At 42.7% G+C, this 22,054-nt stretch overlaps 1 protein-coding gene across 1 annotated transcript in view; it reads left to right on the top strand.

Moving 5' to 3' along the window:
* Nucleotides 1-912: 912 nt before the first annotated feature.
* Nucleotides 913-22,054, top strand: part of MYO3B (myosin IIIB) — a 334,888-nt gene continuing 313,746 nt past the window's right edge. The window contains exon 1 of the mRNA XM_084643361.1: nucleotides 913-1,313. Coding sequence (XP_084499487.1) covers nucleotides 1,288-1,313 — 26 coding nt within the window. The 5' untranslated portion in view covers nucleotides 913-1,287. The remainder of the gene's footprint in view (nucleotides 1,314-22,054) is intronic.

The raw sequence follows: 22,054 nt of genomic DNA on the forward strand, positions 1-22,054 counted from the left end.
TTTTTGTTAAAGGCAAAGTAAGGGCCAAATGTAAGTCCAGCAAGGAGACATTAGGACAGTTACCAACATAAACTAAAGGTGCACAATGGAGCGGTGACAATTATGCTAACTGAGGGTCTATTGCTTAATTTTTTTTTTTTTTTAGAAGAGGAGACTGTCAACAACTCCCTTCAGAAAGGCAAACTGCAAGCTCCCCTTAAATAAATTATTGTTAGGCCCATACTTAGAAAATAATCTCTTGTCTGTAATCTTATATTTTGGAAGATTAAGAAGGTGTGGGGCAAGGGTTTTGGCAATACCTCTAATTTCCTTAAACTCTGTCATTGTGATTTTAAACCTGAACGTATTATAGAAACTCCGCTGATTTCCTTGGTCAAGAATTGCCATCCAGCAATGGACTAAGGTTAAGTGACCCTGCTGTTTGTTTTAGATGTATAACATCAACTGTCTCTGACCCAATGACAACCAAGGCCTGTTCCCAGTTCACACCAGCATGTAAGTGTTTGACTAGTTCAATTAAAATCAGACTTCCATTTTATTGAAGAAAATGAAGTATTTTTCTGCAGTTTGACTATATCTGTTTCCATAAGAAGGGCACATTTGGCACTAACCTAATGATTTTTATGTGATGAGGCGCCTACCCCACACAAGGCGTGAGGAGAGAGAAAGGGCCAATTAACCCTGTGACAGGCTGCACCTGCAGGAGAGTCAAGTCTGATAAGCTTTTAATTGATGATGAAGCCCAGCTGTGTAAGGGGCAGGATAAGCTGCTCTAAAACCTGGAGGCAGCAAGTAAGAAGGGGGCTGCAGTAAAGAAGGCCTGCAGTCAGTCTCTGGGCTTATAGAGGGAAAGGAGGAAACCAGAGAGAGAACAGAAGCCTGGAGGGAAGGGCATACCCAGAGAAGGGTGGAGAAGGAGCCTGATAGAGGTGAAGTAGGAAGTAGCCCAGGGAAACAGCAGCAAGGTTTGGGACTGTGCAGACCTTGGCCTCTCATTGGGTCCCTGGGTTAGAACCTGGAGTAGTTGGCAGGACCAGGTTCCCCTATCAGCCACTGGGGAATGGCACAGAGTGGGTAGTGGACCAGAAGACTTCCTGAGACAGTCGTCCAATGGACTTTGATACCCCAGAAGGGGAGGACTAAAGCAACCTGGCCAGACGTTCAAGCCACAAAGAAGGAGCTCCCCGAGTGAGGAAAAGGGAATAATCTGACTCCAGAGAGAAAGCGAGACCACAGGGCAAGAAACTGAAGGAGGGGACATCAAACTAGTCGTGAGCTAATCCCCAGATGAGCCACCAGGAGGCAGCCCAGTGGTGAGTAGAGAACCCTGTGACATGCTAATACACAGACCTGTATAAATTCACAAAAAGAATAATTTCCTTGGCTGGGACTGCAGTAGCTCAGATTTCCCATCACATTTGTACGGCCTTGTAAGGAAAGTAATGGTTGGGATTTTTCCAATTTTAGCAGCGAGGCACTACCATAACTTGATAGTAATATGGCATACACCAGTAATTACAATCAGTGAAGCCGGCTGGTCCAGTAACTTGACAGAAGTGGTTTAGGGTGGCTTCAGATATTTAAGATGGTAGCCTGGTAAAGCTCAGCTGCCCATCAGAGGGGATGTGCTTGGTTTCACTCCCCACACAGAGGTTAACTGCTTGTTGAATGAACCCTTCCTGCTGACCAGCTGTAGGAAGAGGGATTAGGCTTAGATTTGAAACAGGCAGCTCATCTGCTCTCCAAAATGGGGGTGGGGAGGGAGTGATCTTGGTGGTTGCCTAGAAGGACAGAGATTTTAGGATCAATAAGGATATAAATGAAGGCCCTAGAATTAAGAAATGGGAACTTGTTTTGACTTGATTTTGGTTGTAGGTAGTGTGGCAAATTGCCGGCACTACTTTGTTGTGTCTCGCACTTTCTCTTCTTGGGGCGGGTTTAGAGCACCGTTTCTCGCCCCTGAACTGAGGTATTAACTGCCCCACTAGTGTCCTAGAGGAGGGGAGTGGAGAGGGAGGGACCCGGGCCTGCCCTCTACTCTGGGTCCTAGCCCAGGGGCCCTAGGGATAGCGGTAAACTGCTTGAACTAGCAGTTCCTTCCCCTGGACTACTTCCCTCTCCTGCCCTTCAGCTTGTGGGGCATCCTGCCCTCCCTCTGCACAAATCAGGCATCCCTTTACCTAGGGTCTTGGTCTTAGCCCACCGCAGCAGTTCTCCAAACTCTCCTCTGCTTCCTTCCAACACCAATCCACTCTGCTTCAACTCCTTTCCTTCTCTGATTGAAGCAGGAGGGTTTTATCAGGTGACTGGCTTCAGGTGCTCTAATTGGCTTCAGGTGCTTTAATTATAATTATAATTGCTTTAAGTATAGCAAACTTTCTTCCCTCTACAGGGAATAAGGCTTCCTTCTAACACGCTCCTGCTACCCTCTGGCCATGCTGTATCACAGTAGGCATGGCAAAACCTCCATGTTCTTATGCGTGATAGTGCTTACCTCACAGACACACCCCTCGCTAGCTTGCAAGGGAGGTCCACAGGATGGCTTCATCTGCCAAATACAGATTCAGAAAGTGATCAGGAAAAAAAGGATTTAAAGAAAATCCAGAGTCTTTGAAGAACTCCCAAAATGATGTCAGTCAGAGCTTTGTTCTTTGCAAATAAAGGGGGATTCATCAGTTCTGCCATCTCTCCTCTCTCCTCCCCTCACCTTGCACTTGCTGCCTTTAGCCTTTCAAAGACATTCACATGGTTACTGGCAGTTCATGCGAGTGCTGCTTACTCCCTTTACTTATCGATTTCACTGTTTTTAACTACAGTCCCTGACAGGAGAGAGGGAGACTTGCAGTCCTGCAGTCAGCGCTGTAACAAATAAAAGAGAGAGAAAGTAGGTCTATGTGTTTTGGAATGGTCCAGTGCAGTGTACTGCAGTGAAGCTGCTGTATAACTACCCTGTCTGCATTTTACCATGACTTGAGAAGAAGAAAATAAAGGGAATATTAACCACTTCAGGAGGAAGAACAACAAACAGCACCTCAGGGAGTAGTGATGGAGGCTCTGATAACAGCCATATAGGCAGGAAGCTGGTCATGTAATCTAAACCACAGTGAGATTGGGAACCTCCTGGGAAAGACAGACAGCAATCAGCACCATGCAGCAAAGCAGCGGGAGCACGGCAAATGAGGTTTTTCAAAGTCAGAAAGTTGGTGGTAGAGTCAGAGCTGCAGGAGCAGCTGGAAAATGAACCAGCAATCAGCACCGTGTAACAAAGCAGCAAGAGCTCAATAAATGATTGTCTTGCAATGGGGGGGAGGGCTTTGAATGAAATATTGCCTAATTAATGGCTCTACCCTGACAGAGATATGAAGGGAAAGGTTCTCTTGCACGCAGACTCATCACCAGTGCTCTAAGAGTATACATTACATCTCTTCAGTTCTTCCACTAGAATTGATTTATTTCCCCTGCTGTAATTGGCAAGCTCTGATGGCTGTCCCTTACAATAACATGCCCTGCTTCACACTTCATCCTCCTTCCTCATGTATGGAATTGGTACCTCCTTCATAGAATCATAGAATATGAGGGTTGGAAGGGACCTCAGGAGGTCATCTAGTCCAACCCCCTGCTCAAAGCAGGACCAATCCTGAATTTTTGCCTCAGATCCCAAATGGCCCCCTCAAGGATTGAACTCTCCATGCTCATTCAAGAAGACAGTTATGCCATGTTAGTTACCTTGTTTCTAACTCCTCCTCCTCCTCTTTGGAGTATTGAAGGGAGTTGGAGCAAGTGCACGGATGAAATGCGGCCTGCACCTTTTCATGCATTTCAGGTTGATTTTTCGACCTGTGGTTTGTAACACACTTGTTGGGGATAATTAAGGGGAATCTCAAAATCAGAAGACAGACCAAAACAACACCCCCTAAAAACCAGCCTCCCTTTTCCGCAATCTTGGGATTTTTTTTAATACTAGTCTCGTGATTTCTTGTGTTCAGACTCATGATTTTTGAACATGTGGTTGGCAGTGCTACAGTATTTGTTTTGCATATGTTGTCCTGAAATCTGGGATTGAATGTGGTGTAAAATGTTGGGGCTCTAGTTTCCTTTGAATGAGCATGTACAGAGTGAGTTGAGGAGATTTCCTGCTACTTCAATACACTATTCAGAACTGATGGATAGTTGTTTCGCATCATGTGAGATACAGGCAGTCACACCAGTCAAATTATTGCAAAGGTTTCTGCTCTAAGAACCAACTGTCTCTTGTTTTCTCATCTCTTGCTCTGCCTTGTATGGAGCAGTTGCAGAATCACATTCCTGATCCTTTTGTGTTTGCAGCTACGGACTTGCGCAAAGTGGTTACAGTGCAGCCAAGAATGTAGGCCAACATCTTTGCAATTTCCATTTGCAAGTAATTAACACTACTTTGATATTTCTTATAAGGAATGCCACAGTAACACTGATTTAGCAAGAGGCACATTTGTAACATTGCAAGGTGAGCTATGGTAGCTTTCTCTTTCTGTTTAACGTAACTTTCCATTTCTGAGTGCTAAGGATGCACACCTGGAGAAAATGTGAACCACAGGTGGGACCATGAGTGTCATAATCTTCGGTACAGTTTGGATGGGGCTATTACAAAGTCCAGATTTGTGTTCCTGAGAGGTAGAATCATCATTTGCAGATGAAAACTGTATCCTAAATACTGAAGTTACTGGTTTTCATGGAAATGGGACATTACCAGGAGAGTTTATGGATGCCTCTTACTCCAACACCCAAAGTTCAATGTAGCAAAGGTATTTTTGTACATGTAATTTCTGTAGAAAGGCGGGAGAACTTCTGTATTCTAATTTACTCATTAAAGTCTTCCAGAAACGATGTTAGTCCTTGATGACAAATAGGCATGAATATTTCATCAGCCAGAGGCATATTTTGTTACACTTCAGACTTAGCATCTATGTACCTTTTATGAACTCCCATAAACTAAAGATCTGGATTCTTTTGTAGTCCTGCTCAGGCTGAGAGTAATCTTCAGTACATAAAATATACAGAATCCGCAGAGGTGTGTAAGAACTGTTAATTTAATGTAAAGAAGAAAAGACCAAAAGTTGAAAGCTAGGTGGTTGGGTTTCTTTGACCAGGCTCTGAACCAGGATTTGCTTTACATGTTAGGTGATTTTAGAATTAAATCTTATTTATGAGAATAATCACTGACTATTGGTTAAACAAAAACAGCATGAACGTGTTATGTATTTTGTAATACTGATCCTTTTTATTCCTAAAAGGCTCACTTGCTATATAAATGCCAGATGATACCTGAGGGATATAGGAATGTATACTCTATAGAGCAATAAGGATTTGTGACTGTATTCCTTGTTCACCCAAAATGTCCATGTCAGGCCCAAACACTAGTATGTTAAAATGATGTCAGACTTTACCTTTATGTAAGCGGATGAAAGTGTTGACCATGATATAGCTGTTTGTATAGTACTTATGTTCAGCTTATCCAATTGTAGAGCTGGTGGAGCAGAAACTGCTTCCTGTTTTGCCTCCAGAAACATGGCGACAAATCCACGTAGGGATTTATAGAACATTTCCATCATCCAGTGGATTGAAAAGATGATAATCGCCCTCTGAAGTAGGTCCTGCTTTTCAGAAATGATGTGATGGAAACTGCAAGTAGCAGTTAGCAAATTCTAGACAGTTCAGCTATTTTCAGTATTTTGAAAATAGCAATATTGTAAGGACAGAAATATTAGGCTACCTCAGGGGTTCTCAAACTGTGGGTTGGGACCCCATTTTAATGGGTCACCAAGGCTAGTGTTGGCCCTGGGCCCCACTGCCCAGGGCTGAAGCCCAAGCCCTACTGCCCAGGGCAGAAGCCTTGGGCTTCAGCTTTTGCCCCCCAGCCCGGGGCAGCGGGGCTCGGGCGGGCTCGGTCTTCCATCCCCCCTAGGGGGGTCATGTAGTAATTTTTGTTGTAAGAAGGGGGTCACAGTGCAATGAAGTTTGAGAACCGCTGGGCTACTCTCTTTGTGTGAGTATGTCACAAACACATCCATACACCCGAGTACTTTCATAGTACTTTGTGCTATGCCTTTACATTTCACATTATGAATTATCTGGAATAAATCCTTTAATATGGCAATTATTTATTTGTATTCTGCTAGCTCCCACAATGTGCTAGGCACTGTAAAAACACAAAAGAAAGCACATTCCTTGGTTTGAAGAGCATATACTCCAACAAGATACTGGGAATATTTTGTTTAATCCACAGAACGATAGTGGAAATTCCGTAGTTGAAACTTTTAAAACCAGATTAGATAAAGCACTTGAAAATGTACTGTGGAGAACAATGCCATACTGTCAAGGGGGATGGATTAGATGACTTCATAGGTCCTTTCCCTTTCCATCTCTGGTATCTGTGGCCTGGACAGTGCTTCACCAGATCCACATAATGGGGCTTTCTCCCCTTCATGCACAGAAGGAGGAATCGCTGAACCACTGTAGCACTCCCCACTACCTTATGTCTCTGGGCATGTCTACACTACAAACTTAAGTCTACTTCAGTTAAATCAATATCCAGTCACCGCAGTAAGTCAGTAGTGTGTGTCCACACCACACTCCTTGTGTTGGTGGAACGCATCCTCACTAGCAGCACTTGCATCCATGCTGAGAGCAATGCACTGTGGGCAGCTATCCCACAGTGCAACTTTCTGCAGGAGGTTTTGGAAAGCGCCTGCAATGCCTCATGGGACCAAAACATTCTCACAAGGGGGACTGGGAACATGGCTTCAACGTCCCATGATGCAGTTTTCTCCTCCACACCCCGATCTCAACTGAAACGCATAATATTTCATGCCATTAAAGGCTGGCATAGCCACACATATGCCATCTCCTGAGAAGCATGGACCCTGCTCAGCTGTGCACTCTTCTCTGGAGCATTACAAACACCACCTATCTTATCCTGCAGTATTTCCAGAGCTGGGAGAGGAGCAGCCATGCAGAACATGGCAATGTCCTTCAAGCAGCCCTGCTGGAAGGCATAGAACGAAACAATTCCTGGTTTCTGCTGGCAGTCCCACAGCAGCTGAACACAGTGGAGTGCCGTTTCTGGTCCCAGGAAACAAGCACTGACTGGTTGGATTGCACCGTTATGCAGCTATGGGATAATGATCAGTGGCCGCAGAACTTCCATATGCGCAAGGCCACTTTCCAGGAACTGTGCACGGAGCTCTTCCCAGCCTTGCATTGCAGTGACACTAAAATGAGACTTGCTTTGACAGTGGAGAAGCGAGTGGCAATTGCTGTGTGGAAGTTTGCAATGCCAGACTGCTACCAGTCAGTGAGGAATCAAGTTGGAGTTGGTAAATCCACTGTGGGGGCTGTTATGATCCAAGTATGCAGGGCCATTAATCTCCTTTTGCTTAAGAAGGGTAGTGACTGTTGGCAACATGCAGGACATACTGGATGGTTTTGCTGCAATAGGGTTCCCTAACTGCGGTGGGATGATAGATGGCACACATGTCCCTATCTTGGCACCAGATCACCTTGCCAAAGAGTATATAAACAGCAAGGGATACTTTTCAGTGGTGTTGCAAGTGCTGGTGTATTACCAGGGCCATTTAACCGACATCAACATGGGATGATCAGGGAAGGTGCATGACACATGCATCTTTAAGAACACAGGTCTATTCAGAAAGCTGCAAGCAGGGATTTTCTTTCTGGAATGCAAAATAACTGTAACTCTTCTGCCAGGTGGAGCCAGCAGCAACCAGGACCAGGTTCAATATCTAGGGGTTCCTTTCCATTGATACCACACAGAACTGGCTCGAGCCCCCACCCAGTAACCTGGGAAATTTACACACCAAATACTTCCCCACTTGAAAGCACGGAGTCTGAGCATGGAAAAGAAACTTTTAATGAAAGGAGGGAAGTAACTCGGTGTTAATTTGGGAAAACACCGCAGACAGGGTTCATAAACATAAGCCATGAGTAAAAGACCCACCCCCAAGCAGGTTGGGCAGTGCCCTTTTCTCCTCAGGTTCTTAAGTCCAGCAACCCAAAAAAGTCCCTTTCACATGCCTGGCCCTTCTCTGCACCCCACTCACAGTTGCTGTCCTTGGTCAGTGCAGACCCACAGTTCAGAGATGCATCTGCAGAGTTCACCTCCCCCTCCCCCACTCCCCGGGTGGGGTAAAGAGGTATCTTACTTGCTCAGCTGCTTGGGCACTTGCCACCCCTCTCTGCCAGCCACACTGCTGGCCACTCCTGCTGGCTGCCTGCTCACTGCTTCCACCAGCTGCCTGCTCACCGCTTTTGCTGCGCCTCTCCACCAGCCACCCTTCTACCACCTGTTGCGCCTCTCTGCCGCCCCAGCCACTCGTTCACCAGCTGACTGTCAGTCACCTTCTACTGCCACCTACCTCTCTGCTGTGACCTCTGCACGTCAGTCTCTTAGTAATTTTCAGCTCTTTGCAGGCTGGGAGAAACATCACCCATCTTAAGTGATTTCAGCTCTCAATGATTTTTAGCTCTTTGCAGGCTGGGCAGAAACACAGTCCTACCCCAAGGGATTTCAGCTCTGACTGGGCATTTAACATAATGAAGAGGCTCCTAATGAAGCCTATTTAGCTCTAACAGTGGGGAGGAACAGGTTAAACCAGTCTAGGGAGGACCCTTGAGGGTATGCAACCTCCTGGCTGGGGATACGCCCTGCCCTGCCCTGCCTTGCCTTGCCTTTCACAGGACTCTGACATTTGAGCCCCTGGCTTAGAGAGGTTCTTTCAACTGAGGGTGGCCCCCTCATTTGAGACAGATTAAGCCCAGTCCTGCTTTCATTTACTTCTACAATAATTACAACATGGGAAACCATATTTCACCACCCCTACATTCAGTACTAAGGTGATTTGTACCCAACACCAGCCAAAGTTGATTACTTTGGCACCGCTGTATCTGTTGAATATGTAAGCAGAGCAGGAGTAAACTGTATTTACATAAGCACACCCAAGTCTCTCCCCCTCCCAGGTAGATGTCAGGGAAGCATTCATTCAGACCCTGCTTACATCACCATTGGTGACTTTGAAATGCCATTAGTGATCCTGGGAGACCCAACCTACCCCTTGCGCTCATGGTTCATGAAGCCGGATACTGGCCACCTGGACAGCAGCAAGGAACTGTTCAACTATAGACTGAGGAGGTGAAGAATGGTGGTTGAATGCACCTTTGGCCTTTTAAAGGGTCACTGGTGCAGTTTAGGTTAGACCTCAGTGAAAGCAATATCCCAATGGTTATAGGGTGAGAAGTTTTCCACAGGGGTGGGTGTGGAGGTGGATAGGCAGTCTGCTAATTTTGAGACGCCACATACTAGGGCTATAAGAAGAGCTCAGCATGGAACACTGCATCTCAGAGAGGCTTTAAAAAACCATTTTAGTAAAGACCCACAGTACTGTGCGCTGCTTCTTGAGTTGTGCCTTCCCATACTATGAACTTGCTGTGCCTGCTGGGTTTATATCTCTAGCAAATCTCCTTCATTGCCTCAGTTTCCCTGTACCTCCCCTTACCTCCTTTCCCCAGTGTGTGAAGTAATAAAGATTATTTCATTCTCAGGACATGGACTTTTATTGCACAAACATATTGGAAGTGAAAGATCAGAAAAAGAATGAAACCTTGGACAGTCAGTGGAATAAAATTGGGGAAAACACAGTGATTGTGTCTTTTAAATACAGTGGCCTTGCCTGTCAAAGATCATCATGTGTGCACCTTTTATTCATACGACCCTCCCCCAGTGTTGAGTGGAAGGGATATAGCACGTTCCCCCCTCGCCTTCTGGTACGTTTGGGAGAGGGAGACTATGGTGATGCAGGAATGCCATTCTGAGGGGCTGCAGAGGGAGTCTGGCCTCAAGGTGTTTCTCCTGAAGATCAACCAGACACCTCAACATGTCTGTTTGTTCCTGCAGAATCCCCAGTATCTCCTGCTGCATGCCACACTCATGCCCTCAGGGCCAGCCTTAGGGAAAATGGCACCCTGGGCGAACTTGTATTTTGGTGCCGCTTCCCACATCACCCCTGGCCTCCATGTGCTCCCTGGGATTCCCACCCCTCCTCCATCACCTCTGGGCCCCGCTGCCTCCCCCAGTGTTTAATTTGTATTGAAAGAGGTGCCAGAGCTGAACCCTGGCACAAATTAAGCACTAGCAGGGTGGCCTGACACTGGAGCATGCTGGCCGGGCACCCAGCTCTGAAGGCAACATGGCCAACAGCAGTGCAGAAGCAAGGGTGGTATGGTATGTGGTGTATTGCCACCCTTCTGTGCTGCTGCTGTGGCTTGTGATGCCTGTGCTCATCATGTGCCTCAAGGCGGGCTTTGTGCTGTCACACGGGGAATGCATCTTGCCAGTGTCCATGGCCCTCCTGCAGCCCACTGGCCAATCCTGGCTCACCGGGACACCATTTCAGATTTTTGGGGGCAGTAGGAAACTTTAACTGTGATTCCAGGGACTACTTAGGCACCTGAAAACTCTAGGGCTTTTTGCAGATAATAATTTAGGAATTAGCTGACAGGAATACTGTATCTAATTGTTATATAAAATATATATATATATACAAACTCCAATTAAAGCCACGTTTAAAGTTCATATGTAAATTTAGAATAATCAAGAGATAATACAGCAAGATATTCCCAATTCCAAGCCTTGAGTTATCAGTTCTGGAGCTGTAATGCAGATACCAGAAACATATGTTTGATATTTTGTACACTATCTTTAGCAGAGATAAATAAAAATAAAAAAAATCTGCTTAAAATCTGCTTACTTTCTCTAACAGACACACTCTGTGTTACTACAATTATCTACTCTATTTTAGTCAATTGTTTTTCACTCCACTAAAAACATACTTAATTTTAACATATGTGATTAAGATTTTTTTCATTACAAAAGGGAATTAATTTTTCTAATTATTTTGGCATTTATGTTTACCGATCACAATCATGTACATGACTCATTAACACTTGACTCCATCATTGCTACTGGTATCATAGTTGGACCTGAATTTATTTTCATGCAAATTTGAAGCTATTTTAGAGATATAACTAAAAATACTATTTGAAAATAAGTGACCTTCATCTGCACAGTGTCTAAAGTTATATGTTTAGCTAATGGTTTTTAAACTGGCACTGCTAAGGTTAGTACAAGCTAACATTACATTCTAGAAGGATACTATTATTTGATTGTACCACTTTAAATAATGAATGACAAAGCACAATAGGATAATAAAAGTAAAAATGATAATTATCCCAGCCAGGACAGATTAGGCATTTTAGAACTCACTACTCAAAGAATTAAATTTAAGCATAAGAGAGAAATAAAATTATATAATGCACAGACCATTCAAAAAACTAAAATAACAGTACTCTAATCCTTAACAACTTTGAAAGAATAAAATTACAGAGAATATGTGTGCATTGCAGGAAGTACCAAAAAGTGATGATGATAATACACGTGTGTGTGTGTGTTGGAGAGTATGTGAGAGAGAGTGTTGGGAGAGAGAGTGTGTATGAGAGAGACAGTGGGTGTCGGGGAAGCGTGCAAGAGACTGTGTGTGTGTGAGAGAGAGAGAGTGTGTGTGTGTGTGTGTGAGACAGCACGCTGTCCCTTTAAGCAGAGTGGCACTCAACAGTCTGAAGGCTTCTTCAGACAGCAGCAGTCACCAGCAGTTCTGTCCCCCAACCCCAGCTCAGCAGAGATGGGGGTACATGGGGGGCAGAAAGAGGGGGACACCCTGACATCAGCACCCTGCTCCCCCACCATTTGCACAGCAAACAGGAGGCTCCAGGGAGCAGCTGGCCGGGGTGGCTCCAAGGCAGGGAGCAGGAGCAGCTGTAGAGCTGGGGGAAGCAGCTGCTCCAGAGGCGCTCTGCTTCGAATGGCACTCCGGGCCTTTGCCTCATTCACCCGTACCAAAGGCCGTCCCTTAAACCCATTGGAGAGCTCACATTTCCCTGGGGTCCTCTAATCCCATGAGGTGAACCTCTAATCCCATCCACATGCTATTCTCACTTTACTTTCCCCCCAGTGGTACTATTTATACTCTCCATGCGGTATTCCAGGAAACTCTCCTGTTACCAGCCTTGCAGGCCCCTTCTATACCTCTTAGGCATCTATCAGGTCCCTATGGATAAACCACCTGCTCTGTACCAGTCTCCTCCCACCATACAGAGACCCACCCCTATTCTTTCCTAGGCTTTCTTGGCAGAGAGAACTCCGTGTTCTGAGGGGAGGGCTGCTTCTTATAGCCTGGGAACTCCTTCCCAGCATTCCTAGCTGTGCCTCTAACTCCTATCAGGCCTGCAAACAAGTCCCAGAATACCCATGTTCTGGACTGAACCATGACTCTGGCCATGTTGGACTTGTGGCCTATCTTTCAGAGCCAGTCACAGTCCCCATGTTTATCTCTTAATAATTAAAATCAATTTTCTAGGCACATATACCCTCTTCTACCACAGTGATACTAGAATGTCTTATGATAATACTTAATTTATCCTCATGAGACCTTTGTGAAGTAGAGATTATTATCCTAGATTTTACAAACTGGAAACAGAGGCAAAGAGAAATTGTGATGTGCCCTAGGTCAGACACAATGTTCTTCACAAAACTGGTAATTCAATATAATTGTAAATGGGGAGTCGTCATTGATTGGGTTTGCTTTGATGGGGTCTGACAAGGATTGGTTCTTGGCCCTCCACTATTTAACATTTTTATCAATGACCTGGAATAAAACAAATCATCACTGATGAAATTTGCAGGTGACACAAAAATCGGAGAAGTGGTAAATAAGGAAGAGGACAGGTCATTGATTGAATGATCTGCATTGCTTGGTAAACTGGGTGCAAGGAAACAATATGCATTTTAGTAGAGCTAAATGTAAATGTATACATCTAAGAACAAAGATTGTAGGCCATACTTACAGGATGGGGGACTCTATCATAGGAAGCAACAATTCTGAAAAAGATTTGGGGGTTGTGGTGAACAATCAGTTGGACATGAGCTCCCAGTATGATGCTGTGGCCAAAAGAGCTAATGTGATCCTGAGATGCATAAATGGGAATCTTGAGTGGGAGTACAGAGTTTATTTTACTTCTATATTCAGCATTGGTGCAACCATTGCTGGAATACTGTGACCAGTTCTGGTGCCCACAATTCAAGAAAGATGTTGATAAATTTGAGAGGGTTCAGAGAAGGGCCACGAGAATGATTAAATATTAGAAAACATGCCTTATAGTGATATACTCAAAGAACTCAATCGATTTAGCATAACAGAGAGCAGATTAAAGGAGTGACTTGATTACAGTCTACAAGTATGTACATGGGGAACAAATATTTAATAATGGGCCTTCAAATTAGTAGAGAAAGCTATAAAATGATCCAATGACTGGAAATTGAACCTAGACAAACTCAAAGTGGAAATAAGGTGTACATTCTTAACCGAGAGTAATTAACCGTTGGAACAGTTTACCAAGGCTCTTGGTGGATTCACCATCAACGACCATTTAAAAATCAAGATTGGATGTTTTTCTGAAAGATAAGATCTAGGAATTATTTTGGGGAAGTTTTATTTGTCCTACACAGGTTGTCAGATTAGATGATCACAATGGTCCCTTCTGACCTTCCAATCAATGAAAAACTCAGTCCCAGACCCATGCCTTAAGCACAAAACTATCCTTCCTCTCTACTCTATGTGGTTGCATTGATCCATATGGTAGATGGCTCCTCTGACATAAAATATTGGCCAGAATGTTAGTTCAACAGGTCTCTAAGATAGCTTCACATTTTTAGGACTAGCTCACTTATCATTAGTGAACTAAGTGGCCATATAAATGTTTTAGACTATCTCAGATGTCTGATTACAACAGAATATAAATAATTCATTATAGAAAATTACCTTGGTGGCATTGATACGACAGGAATACAAATTGGATACAGCAATTGCAAAAGAGCAGTACAGTACATTAAACAAGGATTTTAGGGTTTTTTGCTGAAGTACCCTGGACTGAGCTTCTTGGGTAAACTTTGCTAAGACTTCTTTTTTTGAAAAGATACCTTTCTAGTGAGAGTGTTTTTGTTGTAAACTATGTAATATACAATTTCTAGTTTATAGAAATGTAACCATGAGAGAAATTCAAAGTCCTTCCATGTAAATGTGTGAGTGTGTATACTGGAAATATACTGGCAGTAGTATCGACAGTTCTATGCTACAATACTGGAAGTATTATACCTGTGATATGTGCACAGGAGGTACCTTTCAACAGACCTGGGAGGCAAGCAGGTGATAGTATTTCCATTTTATAGATGAGGAAACTGAAGTACATAGAGATTTCAGTTTCTGCAACACTGGTGTTAGGAAAAAGAAAAGGGGTACTTGTGGCACCTTAGAGACTAACCAATTTATTTGAGCATGAGCTTTCGTGAGCTACAGCTCACTTCATCGGATGCGTACCGTGGAAACTGCAGCAGACTTTATATACACACAGAGAATATGAAACAATACCTCCTCCCACCCCACTGTCCTGCTGGTAATAGCTTATCTAAAGTGATCATCCCCCCCCTCATTTGTGTGGGGGGGTGGAGGGTGAGAAAACCTGGATTTGTGCTGGAAATGGCCCAACCTGATGATCACTTTAGATAAGCTATTACCAGCAGGACAGTGGGGTGGGAGGAGGTATTGTTTCATATTCTCTGTGTGTATATAAAGTCTGCTGCAGTTTCCACGGTACTCATCCGATGAAGTGAGCTGTAGCTCACGAAAGCTCATGCTCAAATAAATTGGTTAGTCTCTATGGTGCCACAAGTACTCCTTTTCTTTTTGCGAATACAGACTAACGCGGCTGTTACTCTGAAACCTGGTGTTAGGAAGTTGGTGATAGTCAGGAACAGAACCCACCAACTCCTGCCTCCCACAATCATACTTTTAAATGAAGCCTTTTGGTGTTATCTGTCTAAGGAGGCCTTCCCAAAGTTAGGCCAAAAAAACCCCTTACACCATACTGCATTCTCTCTTTCCCCCCGCCTTCTTTAGCAGAAATCTGGGCTCTAAAATTATATGCAGCCAATACTTTCATTGAGCAAAATGACTCTATTGTTGAACAGTGTGTGCTAGAATACAACACAGTGCAGTGTATTATCTATAGATCATGTCTTTGAAATATTAAATTATATCACAATATTTTAATCCATTTCTCATTCTGAAAGTCCATTTTTATTGAATATGGAGTTGTATGTGAAAACTAATATGTAAAAGAAAAGTGTAAGGCACAAAGAGAAAATGGAGTGATGGGTGATACACTATAATGATTGAACTATGTAAAGTCAAAGTTTATCAGAAGAGCTTTAAAAAACTGAACTGGAAAAATACATCAAAATACACTGGTATGAGAGCATCTTTCCTTGTTTATTATGTTTTTGAACTGGGTTTTCTTTGTTATGCAGTGTGCTCCATTTCACCATCTTGGCTTGAATGCCCCAATTACCTGATCCCTCTTTCAGAGCACCTGCAGTAGCCCAAGAGTTAATCTAGAGTAAGAAGAAGGGTTGGTTTGTTCATTTTCTATTAACTTGTTGTTTGAAGATTCCACTCATGAAGGATTTTTTGTTATTAACCTGTTCTCTCCCCCAGGCCCCAATCCCGAAAGACGCTAAACTGCCACAAATCCCCTGAAGTTAGTAGGAATTGAAGTTGATGAGTGCCTCTCAGGGGTCAAATATCTGGCACTATCAGGCCCCCAAAGTTTTCCCTCTCTGCTTTTATTGTGAGGGCATGTGTGTGTACAAGAGCATATGTTGTTTTTCCGTATGTGTCTCTAGGTTTTTACACAGCATCTGTCACTGGGGTAGATGAGTGCTTTTTGGTAATTTGTTTTTGTAGTAGCGGAGACTGAGTCCATGTGTAAATGTGTAATCACCTTCCTCATACATTGTACAGTGAGCAATATTATTTCACAATGGCAATATATCAAATGTGTAGTAAATTGCACCCAGGCATAAATCCCTCTTTGAAGATGTCACTTAGCCAGACTTCTGACAGGGTGAATATCCAAGAGAATATACTTTACTACAGTCATGTTGCTTGCTATACAAGTTGGGATATACAAATGTTTAATTCATAAAGATAAGGAATGGGCCCTCATTTATTCCATTATGCCATGTAAAGATATTTTCACTCTTCTTTCTGAAGCTAATTGGCCATCAAAGTTTTCTAACACATTAATCTTTCTGATGGATATTAACATACAGGAATATCTTGTTTAGATTCAGTGTGCAAAAAAAAATCGGTATTCATGGTGTTTTTTCTTGCTGTAGATTAAGGTGTTGTTAATACTTCAGCCATAACAGCTTTATGTGCATATCCAATACTCATCACTATTTATCTATCTATATAATCTAGCTGTACAATGAAAGCGTCAACTGATTTTCCAGGTCATTGCTGCTCTTAGTAATTATCGGACAGTGGCATTCTCCTTTCACCTTATTGTGGTCACTTCCATGGGGAGGACCCAGAGCAATTTGCTTCTGGACTTGCCTTAGGCTTCATTTCTGAATTCAGTTTAGATGGCTACAGGCCCACAGCTGATAGCCAGAACGATACATTCATAATTTATTAATTTTAATTCTTTCAAGGTTCTTTTGATAAGTTACTTCCTAAAAATAACAGCTAAAGTTTAAAATTAATAGATTTTATCTAGTATGCATATTATTATTTTTGAAGCCTGTTAGAGAAGAAAAATTATGCAAATTGGTGTCACGCTAGGCTACTGGGCACATGCTGGTAATGCATAATAACTAGCTTACTGATGAAAATACTTCATCTTGAGCAAGACCTATTGTCAGCACTCAGGATTACAGTATGTATCATGGTTAACAGTTTCTTATTATTTTTCTTGTGGATAAAGAATAATGTCCAATTTTATTAAAAATCCTCATTAATATAAAACTGCCTTAAAAGTAATATTCAAGCACTCCAATGATGAAATATGATTGATTACATTATAAAATGAAGGTGTATTGCAAAATGATAGGAAAAAATCCCTTCGAAAAATTAAACAGTTGCTGTTCATTCCCTGTGAATGGCTAAGTGGCTTTAATTCTACAGCTCATACATGTAAAAGACTCAATAAATAGATCAGGCTCAAGACCAATTAGTGTCACATTAATCTTTAGTAGTAATGGAGTGAAGCTGCTGGGGATTGAACCGATTTATCTGTACCCTCCATGACAAGCATCTTAAGCTAATGCATGCTGTATTGTCTAGTACAGGACACTGGAACAAAATGCAGAATGTGCAGCACTGGCAGATGTGAAGAACTATTTCTTAGTCCTGAAGAAATCTGATATTTCTTAGTGGGAGAAAAATCCAATATAAGATAAGCTGGTTTCAGAAAATAGATCACTAATGTAAGTTTGCAGTTATTTTCTTTCCAGCTTTCTCCTGCACCTGCCTTAGATTTCTTTTCCCATCTGTGCACACAGCATCTCAAGCTTTGTAAGTAGAATGTGGTGAAAGGCTGTTTCTGGTCTAAGAGTCACTGTTCTGTTCATAGCCCTTCATCCCTCCATTTACACCACTAGCACATGCATTTTTGTTGGTGCTGTTAAATTGCTGCCAAAGGAGGTGTAGAAAACCTTTTCGGGTATTGATTTTCACACACAGGGAGCATAGTTTGTAGTCTCTTGATTTGTCACCTGAGGTTTATAACTGAATGGGCTCATGGGATTATAAACTTCATTTTAGCACTGAACTCCCAGCTTGAGGCAAAATTGAAATGTATTAGCTATTAGAGATTTGCAGTTGTTTTAATGTATTTCACTTACAGGAATTTTAGTTAGATGGCTAAGATGAATAATAATTTTGCAGTGGCGATGCCATTGTTTAGGAATTTTTTTAAAAAATTGTTAATTTTAACTGACTGACAACTGGATCTTATCTTGGAAAATCTCATCTGCTTAATATTATTTTGTTACGTTAACTATTTTTATATTTTTAAAATTTTTATATTAATCATTTAAATGTAACTGATCAGATAAATCATTTTATTACTTTTATTCAATATTGGATATGTTGAATGATCAAAACTATAGATGTAGCACTGTTAATTTTACTGTAAAACGAACTGCACTATTGTCATTCATTAGCTCTTAAGGGCTTTATCCTGAGTGGTACTGAGCACTGAAAATTCCCATAGATTTCAGTGCAGGTGCTCATTACCATTGAGGATCGGACTTCCCAAGACAATGTAAGTGTACCTGTTTTTACCTTGTTAGTTATTCATTTTTTTTTGTTGCATTTATTCCTTAATTCGAGCCATAGCAAAACGTTAATATTTGCACCATTGACACAGATTTCTCTGCTAACTCTGAGCAAACTTATACATATTCATGAATTTACTCCAAGCAGAAATTTGCAATTTTTGCCCAGAAATTTTGACAATTTAGTTTTTCATTGCAAAATAACAGTTTTCTACCTGTAAAATATACCTTTGTGACAAAAAATAATGAAAAATTGAAGATCAAACTGACATGTTTCCCTTTTTTTTTTTTGCGCAAATTTGTGAGAAATGCAATTAGGCTTCAGTTTTGGAAGTTGTGAAAACTATTTATTTTTGTACTGCTTTGTTTAGTCAAACTGTTTCTAGCCTGCCATCATTAATCCAGCACCATTATATTTATGCTGAGCCTTCCTGAAAACTCTTTTAAATTTCATGGGAGAACATTTACTTTGTAAATGTACTTTGTGTTTCTTTCTGTCTGTCTGGCTTTCTTAAATAATTGCTTAAGCATCTTTCTGAGTCCAGATGCATCACTGTCTTGTAGATATTCCATTGAGAAATGCCATTCTGTGATGGACCAAAATCTATTCTATTAAACCCATGAAATTTTCACTTCCATGGAAGTGAACGGAACTGAATGGTTATAACTGAGGGTTGAATTTGTTCCATAGGATCATATGCTGCCATTGACATCACTGGAAGTTTCTTGCATGGGTAATATATGGCTCTGAAGGGTACAGTTTTCTCCTGAGGTATGAATGATCATATTAACGTGCACCAAGATGAGATCAGACACCTTGATAGTTGTTTTTTAAAAATTAAAACAGTGTGAAAATCTACTTTAGCATTATTTTGCCTTTTAACTCAAAATTGTGTAGTTTAATGAGCTATATAGTTCAAACAAGTAATAGGACCATTCAGGAACATATGGCCATTAAAAACTAGAGGTGGGTCAGGGCTCATATCTATCTTTAATCCCTTCCTGCTGTACCAAACCCTAATAGTCATTCCCTCTATTCCTAAATATGCAACCAGTCTGAGAGGAGTTGTGAACACAAGTTGCGAGGCCTCATTCTGGGAACCCAGAGCAGCCCTCTCTAGGGTTAATATTGCATCTTTTGCTAGTCCCTCAAGACAATAAAAATGACTCAACTAAGGAGCAAGTTGGGATGATTCATAGATTTCAAGGCCAGATTGGACCATTGTTTATTATGATGATTGTAGGCTGCAGAAGCAGGGGTCCCATTGAGGGCTAATGTCCAAAAACGACACTGGAGGCGGAAGAAGTCTGGAAGTGAATGCCCAGGAAGCAGCAGAGGGTTGATTTTCCTGGGAGCTGTGGTGTTGAAGGGCCGAGGCTGACAGTCATGCAGCCATGGAGCAGAGCCAAAATAGAGGTGGCCATAGAGAGCTTGATAGGTGACTGATGAGCAATGGGGGTGAGCCAAAGGAAAGAGGTAGTCCAGGAGGAGTAGAGAAGTTGAGGGGAGGGGTTCTTAGTGTCCCAGCTGTAGAGTGGATAGTGCTTCCTGGGCTTATGAAACACCCCTAGTAGGCCTGAAGGGATCCTGCAGTTGGAGGATACAATTTAGGTAAACACAAATAAATGATCTTTTCTGTGACCTATTTGTGTGAGTAATAAGCAGGCCAGACAATAGTTTTACAATCCAATACCACCAATTATAATACTGTACTTAGCGGGGCTGCTTAGTATTGGAATACACCAAACCCAGTAGTGTGCCATTTGTACCATGACTTGGAGGCGAGCATTGTATGCTCTTCAGCAGCTATGCCTTGTAGGCACCAGCCCTGGTGGGTCCCAGTAACCACTCAGACACAGGGCTAAGGGAAAGGATATTTTAATAGGGCTGGCAGGAAAAGGAAAGGTTGCAAATACCCTAAGTACAGGGTCTTAAACAATTACAGTTCAAACTGAGCAATAACGGTTCTTGTTTGGGCCCCAGGGCAGTCCAGTCGAGAGTCAGGGCTCTTCAGGTCTAGTACCTGGGGTTGCCCTCCCCAATTCAGTCACTACTCAAGCAGTTAGGAACTTGTGGGTTTCCAGGCCAGGCTCAGTTAGTGTCTCTTACTGGGACCCCTCTTGCACTGGCCTCCTGCCCACACATGGCTGCTCCTCCATAAGTCCCTCACAAACCATCGTCTGTTCTGCACATTGCTCTGCATATGGTTCCTGGGGATTCCTCTCTGCCTCCAGTTTCTCTGCATCTCCTGGCTTGCCATGCAGGAGCTGCTTCCCAATAAAGCCTGGCCATTTCCTGGTTCAGGATGCGTCATAGCAGGCCAGGAGGAAAATGATGTGCGGTGGGGAGAAGGGTGATGGGATCTGTAGTCCCCTGTGTTGCAGATCCATTGTGCTACACTGTGAGACAATGTGACTGACACAGCTTCAGGCTTCTCTCATGCATAAAGTGGCAAAATGAGGGCTAACTTTCAAGAATTGGTAACTAATGCAACAAACAGTGCTGGTAACAAGTGCAACAAAAACATTTCATTGGGCTCAGGTCTGGGCTGGACACACGCACCATTTTCCAGGATATTTATGAAAAGGTTTCTCGTTTGTACTCACGCTTGTAGAAGAGTTTTGTTCCAACAGTATGGAACCTCCTTTTCTGAAGTTACATTCTTACTGATTCTGTTCTTTCAGAACTATTAGGATTTTGTAAGGCTTTTACTGTCAGGTTAAGGTGTTCGAAAAATTTAAGAGCCACCATAATTATGTTGTAAATGCCCTCTTTGTTTCTGACGAAGCCAATAACAATAAAGTGCAAGTAATGGATAAAGTGCATTGGGAAGGCAGTTTCTTGCAGCTCCTACCAGCAAGTCAATTAAAAAGCATCCTCAATGGGATCCAAATTGGGTGTGGTCCAAATCCAGTTGGCTATATGAATAGAAGCTATGATGTGGAACCTTATGTGTTAAAGTATGGAGCAAGGGAAATGGGAAAATCCATCAGCCTTAGAGCTTTGACAGGAATATACTGGACCCCCTGAGAAAGCAGAAACAATCAGTGCTTGTAAAATTGTATCTTTAGCAGACAGTTAAAGCAGATTATCAAATACTTAGGGATAAGCCACATGGGACCTGCCAAACTTCTGCAAAATGTTGGCGACAGTGCGGCATTTCCGAAGTCTTTTATTTTGAGAGAAACATTTCACCATAGTATTTAGGGGACTTAGCCTATTGCTTTGTTGCACTACAGGCATTTTTAACAAATCACATTTTGCTTTTTTTGGTCAGTGCCTATGTGGCACATAACTGGAGACAATAAACGTGACTGTTATGTGCCACAGAGTTTAAGGCCAGAAGGGACCACAGGATCATCTGTCTGACCACCAGCACCCACACACTAAACCCAACAACTGAAATTAGACCAAAGAAGCTCACAGAAGACTAGACTATTCTGTGCCACAGGCAGAGATTAGGAGGGACTGAGGTGCACCAGTGCCTGAGGTCTTGCAATGGCAGGGAAATTATTAAGTGAGATATACCCGGATAATCAGGGCAAGTGACCTGTACCTACATGCTGCAGAGGAAGGCAAAATTCCCCAAGCTCTCTGCCAATCTGACCTGGTGGGAAAGTCCTTCCCAACCCCACATATGGCGATCAGTTAGACCCTGAACATCTGAGCAAGAACCAGACAGCCAAGCACCTGAGAGAGAGAGAGAGAATGCTCGGTGCCACCTCCGAGTCCTGGCCCTCCCAGTCCAGTGCTCCATCTCCAGCTGTGGC

Source organism: Lepidochelys olivacea (genome assembly GCF_965140295.1).
Source record: "Lepidochelys olivacea isolate rLepOli2 genome assembly, chromosome: 11".
Taxonomy (NCBI): domain Eukaryota; kingdom Metazoa; phylum Chordata; order Testudines; family Cheloniidae; genus Lepidochelys; species Lepidochelys olivacea.